General features: G+C 48.2%; 1 protein-coding gene across 7 annotated transcripts in view; it reads left to right on the top strand.

The window, feature by feature from the left end:
• The window catches only part of LOC123764477 (uncharacterized), a 79784-nt gene extending 73481 nt beyond the window's left edge, over positions 1-6303 (top strand). For 4 of the 7 annotated variants that reach the window (XM_069314489.1, XM_069314491.1, XM_069314490.1 and 1 more), the window contains 3 exons: positions 2205-2473; positions 3249-3456; positions 4735-6303. In XM_069314489.1, coding sequence (XP_069170590.1) covers positions 2462-2473; positions 3249-3456; positions 4735-5108 — 594 coding nt within the window. In that variant the 5' untranslated portion in view covers positions 2205-2461 and the 3' untranslated portion in view covers positions 5109-6303. The other 3 variants (XM_045752343.2, XM_045752342.2, XM_045752341.2) reach the window with 3 other exon arrangements.
• Positions 6304-6876: the final 573 nt, after the last annotated feature.

The raw sequence follows: 6876 nt of genomic DNA, 5'->3' as shown, positions 1-6876 counted from the left end.
TATGTCGTCTTCCGCTAGAATCATATATGTCGTCTTCCGCTAGAATCATATATGTCGTTTTCCGCTAGAATCATATATGTCGTTTTCCGCTAGAATCATATATGTCGTTTTCCGCTAGAATCATATATGTCGTTTTCCGCTAGAATCATACATGTCGTCTTCCGCTAGAATCATATATGTCGTTTTCCGCTAGAATCATATATGTCGTTTTCCGCTAGAATCATATATGTCGTTTTCCGCTAGAATCATATATGTCGTCTTCCGCTAGAATCATATATGTCGTTTTCCGCTAGAATCATATATGTCGTTTCGTATTATAATCATATATGTAGTTTCCCATTAGAATCATATATGTCATTTCCAATTAGAATCATGTATGTCGTTCTCATGTTTCCTCTTTTTCTCATTTGCTTATGTGTGAAGAAGTTCAGTTTGCACAATCTGTGTTCGTTGTTCACTTGTCTCTGAGCAAGCATGAGCCTTGTGGCCTATATTTGGACGCGGCGTTGAAATTGAAATTGAAATAAGTTTATTGAGGTAAAATACACACAAAGGGATGAGGTATCTTCTTGAGGTTATCTTGAGATGATTTCGGGGCTTTAGTGTCCCCGCGGCCCGGTCCTCGACCAGGCCTCCACCCCCAGGAAGCAGCCCGTGACAGCTGACTAACACCCGGGTACCTATTTCACTGCTAGGTAACAGGGGCATAGGGTGAAAGAAACTCTGCCCATTGTTTCTCGCCGGCGCCCGGGATCGAACCCGGGACCACAGGATCACAAGTCCAGTGTGCTGTCCGCTCGGCCGACCGGCTCCCTTGAGGTAGCTCAAGCTATTCTCACCCCGTTCAGTACATCGTGTTAATACTTACATAGACACACATCACAAACAATAAACATATTACCAAACATTCTGAGAGATAAACATATACATTTCTTCTTAACGCAAGTAGGGCGCGGCATTAGTAGGGTAAAGTGGGACTTTGTGGGTAGAGTTTGTGTTATATTTGTCAAGTCTCTGTCCTTTTCTGTGCACACGAATCAGAGGCACGAATCTGCCTTCCCGGTCATGCCTTGTAGTCGCTGATATGTAAGCACACACATGTTTGCGTGCATGCGTGCGTGTGTGCAACCCGCCCCCCCCCACACCTGTATGGCCCCCACCGGAGCGTCAGGTGCCAGTGGTGTATATAAGACTGAGGACGAGTGGTGGCCCTCAGTTACAGCTCCGCTCCTGTGCCAGGTAAGTCCACTACGGGCTCACCATAGCCCGTGCTACTTGGAAGGTTTAGTTCCCAGTATCTGAATCTTAAACAACAACGAGTGGTGTCCAGCGCTTCTCTAAGGCAGTGCTCCACGAGCCATCGTCATAGTATCACTGATTCCCAGGTGAATATATATAGTTCTCGCACTGATTTGCGGGTCTGCGTTCAATCCCCGATCGTCCAGGGGGTTGGGCACCATTCCTTCTTCCCCCTTACGTCCCTGTTGTTGTTGTTGTTATAGATTCAGCTACTCGGAACACGTTCCAAGCAGCACGGGCTATGGCGAGCCCGTAACTTACCTGGCACAGGAGCGGGGCAAGTAGCACGGGCTATGGTGAGCCCGTATACGTCCACTTCACCTCATTACAAATGTAAAGGGATTAGCCAAGACATTGTTATGGTCCAGTTCTTAAACATATTTGGTTGTGAAATGATGTGAATCTATTCACTAAACTATGCAATTAGCTTATTCAAGACTGTATCCTTGATGAGCTAAGTGTGTCTTAGTGGCTCAGTCTTGGGCTTATTGTTTGTATCTAATCAGATGTTTACTTCTTACAAGACGAGTGTTATCTTGAGATCTTGAGGTTATCTTGAGATGATTTCGTGGCTTTTTAATGTCCCCGCGGCCCGGTCCTCGACCAGGCCTCCACCCCCAGGAAGCAGCCCGTGACAGCTGACTAACACCCAGGTACCTATTTCACTGCTAGGTAACAGGGGCATAGGGTGAAAGAAACTCTGCCCATTGTTTCTCGCCGGCGCCTGGGATCGAACCCGGGACCACAGGATCACAAGTCCAGCGTGCTGTCCGCTTGGCCGACCGACTCCCTTCTGTGAGTGAATGAATTCAGTGTGAATGCACTGGACTCACAACTTCTATTCTTCATTCACTGTCAATTTCTTCAGCTTATAATCCTGTTAATTCCTTCTTTCTTTCTTACAGGCGAAGTCACAAGGTCGGATCTCTCAGAACTTCACAAGACTCCAGGACTCGCTAGACGATTGCTGAAGATTAAGCCACCCAAGAGGCGGCACGGGCATGAATAGCCCGTAAGACTCGCTAGACCATCCACCTGGCCATGCTAGCTCATCCATCTGGTCACCCTAGGTCATCCAGCTGGTCTTCATAGCTCACCCACCTGGCCACACGTCCCCTCGACCAGCTGGCCTCATAGGTGGCCTGACATCTGCTGGCCAGTCATGCAGGCTCCTGTATGTGGTTGACGGCGCTCTTAAGTAGAGTCTTAAGTAGAGTAGAGTCTTTGTGTAGAGTCTTAAGTAGAGTCTTTGTGTAGAGTCTTAAGTAGAGTCTTTGTGTAGAGTCTTAAGTAGAGTCTTTGTGTTTACGTCTTTCTGGGGAGATGTAAGGCGTCAACTTGTAGTGTAATATAAGCAGTATAACTGTAATATTGTGTGTGTGTGTGTGTGTGTGTGTGTGTGTGTGTGTGTGTGTGTGTGTGTGTGTGTGTGTGTGTGTGTGTGTGTGTGTGTATGTGTGTGTGTGTGTATGTGTGTGTGTGTGTGTATGTGTGTGTGTGTGTGTGTGTGTGTGTATGTGTGTGTGTGTGTGTGTGTGTGTGTGTGTGTGTGTGTGTGTGTGTGTGTGTGTGTGTGTGTGTGTGTGTGTGTGTGTGTGTAATTAACCACAATAAACGGGGACAGTAACATCTGATTCACTTGGGGCCATTGGAGGCTCGAACCAGGGACCCCCAAGAGCAGAAGACTGTCGCTCTATCAACCAACCAACACCTACAAATACTGGAGAGTCTCAGAGACATACAACTGATCTCCAACTTTTGGGCTTCGAGGTTCGAGTCTCCTACATGGCCCAAGTGAATGAGACATGGATAATATGAATATTATCCAAGAATATTCAATATATTACCAAGTGAATATACATGTTTCGCATTGTTTATTTTCTGGGTTAAGGCTTGTATCCCTGTATTTAACGTTTTAGCCTCTTGGTTTAATTGGATGGTGGTTGCAGGTGGTGGTAGTGGTGGTGGTGGTGGCGCTGCTGGACCTCGGGTCTTCAGGGGCGTCTCAGGATACCTACACGACCTCCCACCCCGAAGGAGAACCCGGACGTAGGTTATGCGGCTGGAGGCTGGCCAACAAGCTGAATAGGGTGTGCAAAGGTGTCTACAACAATCCCCGATCTACCAATAACTATCTCTACTACAGAGGCAGGCGAGGTAAGGCCCCCCTTGAACCCTCTCGTTAAGCAACTCGTCCTCCTAAGGGTTTCCAACGTCAGGAAATGGTCGTACTAAATAGGGTCCTTATACTAATCTTCCTGGGAGACCTAAAACAGAAAACGGAGACAGTCTGTCAATTTCGCGCGCTGTTTCCATTTTCTACTACGACGATTTTTGGTCTTAGGTAGAGAGTATGTACGTCAAAATGCGACGTTCTATTAGGAGGACGGGTTGCGCCAAGACTGTGTTCTATTTTAATTGTGCAGACTATTAGGAAAATTCTATTCCATTAAATGCATCTAACCGCTATTTATGTCGCTGTGGACGCCTTACCTCTCAAGTTCTTCCCCCCCAAAAAAGTCCATACACACATATTTTTGAGTATTGTTGATGTGCTTTCTCGCAATTTCACTGGGACCTTCCCATCACCTGTGACTTCTCTGTAGAGGATTGCTTCGTCTGATGTAACCAATGCAGTGCCACTGTGGTGTAACCAATGCAGTGCCACTGTGGTGTAACCAATGCAGTGCCACTGTGGTGTAACCAATGCAGTGCCACTGTGGTGTAACCAATGCAGTGCCACTGGTGTAACCAATGCAGTGCCACTGTGGTGTAACCAATGCAGTGCCACTGTTGTGTAACCAATGCAGTGCCACTGTGGTGTAACCAATGCAGTGCCACTGTGGTGTAAACAATGCAGTGCCACTGTCTTCTTGGAGAGGTAACCGTAGAAACTGCTTGTAGCCGCGTGGCTACGAGCAGGTTATCTTGAGATGATTTCGGAGCTTTTTAGTGTCCCCGCGGCCCGGTCCTCGACGAGGCCTCCACCCCCAGGAAGCAGCCCGTGACAGCTGACTAACACCCAGGTACCTATTTTACTGCTAGGTAACATGGGCATAGGGTGAAAGAAACTCTGCCCATTGTTTCTCGCCGGCGCTTGGGATCGAACCCGGGACCACAGGATCACAAGTCCAGTGTGCTGTCCGCTCGGCCGACCGGCTCCCTAAAATTAGTGCTGGTTAGCACTGCTATGGGTGCATATCAACAGCATAGATGCCTGGAGATAGCATGAGTTTTGGGGCCGCATAAAAAATAATGAAAAGTAGTTCAGGAAAACCTGGTGAGTAGGGAAGACACGCTGCGCTGTCTCTCTCTCTCTCTCTCTCTCTCACACAGGGAGGTATACCTCACTTCTCTCACAGGGAGGTATATCTCACTTCTCTCACAGGTAGGTATACCTCACTTCTCTCGCAGTATGCCTTTTGTGTCCCTCAGTTGATGAGAGACGGACGCCAGAGCAGCCGGCCAACGAGCTGTTGGATGTGTTGCCGGATGAGTTGGTGGATATGAGGGGTCCACGTCTTCGCCTCCCCCAGCCTACAGTCCCGGGCCCTCCCTACGTCTCTAGGGGCCCTGCCTACGTCTCCAGGGACCCTGCCTACGTCTCTAGGGGCCCTCCTTACGTCTCCAGGGGCCCTCATCCTCCCCCTCCGCCAGGTGAGCAGGACTCAGGGGCCCAGCGAGCTTTCTTGACGCTGAAGGAGGCGGCCCAAATGCTTAAGACTCAGCTCCGCCACAAGAGGGGACTATCGGCCGAGTGTTGTCAAAAGGTGTGTACGGTGTCAGAGCTGGTCGGCTACTGCTACTGACATCACCTTCCGCCTTCTGACATCACCTTCTGTGTTTATATACTTCAATCACTGCATAATATGTTTAGCAGATCTGTTTAACCTTGTCCCCCCTGAGGACAGAAGAAAATGTGTACCATGCTGGTTAGCACTGTAAATATGTGGCCACGTCTGGGGTAGAAAAATAATAATGATGGGAATTCTACATTATATTGTCCGTAGCGCGAACTGTGGTCAGCATTATATCATCAGCAACACCCTCGAGTACTCTTGCACTCAGCACCTGCTGCCAAAGTGCCATTAGTTGCACTCAGCACCTGCTGCCAAGGTGCCATTACTAGGCATCCATCGGTCTCAGGAGACTATGGAGTTGCGCTCTGGTGTCGGCCTGGTCTGGAGTGGTCTCACCAGGGCGCAAAGCCAGGGTAGGTTGATTCGGGGGAGAAGCTGTTACCCATGCAGCAGGTCCCCTCCCCCTCACCAGGGCGCAAAGCCAGGGTAGGTTGATTCGGGGGAGAAGCTGTTACCCATGCAGCAGGTCCCCCCCCCCTCTCCAGGGCGCAAAGCCAGGGTAGGTTGATTCGGGGGAGAAGCTGTTACCCATGCAGCAGGTCCCCCCCCCCTCACCAGGGCGCAAAGCCAAGGTAGGTTGATACGGGGGAGAAGCTGTTACCCATGCAGCAGGCCCCCCCCTCCCCACGGCGCTGAAAGTCTCCAATAGAAAGGCATACACCAATACGATTGGTTCCTATGCCTCTTAATGCCAAGGTGCCATTAAGTGCCAGAGTGCGAGGTAGCATAGTTACCCCCATACAAGTAAATCACTTCACTAATTGGGATAACTAATACTAATTGTTCTTCAACAGTTGTTCTAACTTCACTAATTGTTACCTATTCAAGAACAAGCAGCTTGGCCTTGTTGGCTAATCATTAACAAGTGACAACTTGTAGTGGCAGTTAAGTGACATCCAGTAATTCCCTGGAAACACAAACCATAAATGACCCTATTTTCCGCTTGTTACTACTTGTAATAAAGTTGTTACATCTTGGCTTAACGTGTTTTTGACGTATTAGAACGTTGTTACAACGTGTTATATTGGTTCTTATAACTTGTTAGGTGTTAAATCCTGTTCGAACGTTGTAGCAACGTCGTAGTTTCGATGTGTGTTTGGCGGGTTCATACCGCCTCAGAGAGTAATAAACTATAAAAAAATTATATTTTGTTTTATTTTCACCAACCTATTGAAATAAATTTATTTATTTTCAACCTATTTATTTTCACCAAGGGAGCCGGTCGGCCGAGGGGACAGCACGCTGGACTTGTGATCCTGTGGTCCTGGGTTCGATCCCAGGCGCCGGCGAGAAACAACGGGCAGAGTTTCTTTCACCCTATGTCCCTGTTACCTAGCAGTAAAATAGGTACCTGGGTGTTAGTCATCTGTCACGGGCTGCTTCCTGGGGGTGGAGGCCTGGTCGAGGACCGGGCCGCGGGGACACTAAAAAGCCCCGAAATCATCTCAAGATAACCTCAAGATAACCTTCTTATTGCTTCATGTATGATACAAGTCTTCCCGACAATGTAGATGTTTTCAATGGCGTATTTCTGAAGCGTTTAATAGACATAATCCACAACTGTATATGTGAAAATTGAGTAGACAAATAAAAGTGTTTTGAACACTTTTGAATCTGGTTTCGGTTGTTAGTGGTGGTGGGTGGGGGGGGGGGGGGGAGGGCTGTTTGTGTTTACCAAACAACAAACAAACAAACGCTTCGTTATTAATGGTGTTTG

Source organism: Procambarus clarkii, chromosome 79 (genome assembly GCF_040958095.1).
Source record: "Procambarus clarkii isolate CNS0578487 chromosome 79, FALCON_Pclarkii_2.0, whole genome shotgun sequence".
In the NCBI taxonomy this organism is placed as follows: Eukaryota; Metazoa; Arthropoda; class Malacostraca; order Decapoda; family Cambaridae; genus Procambarus; species Procambarus clarkii.
Note: the sequence above shows the minus strand (reverse complement) of the source record. Positions and strands in the feature narration are given on the sequence as shown.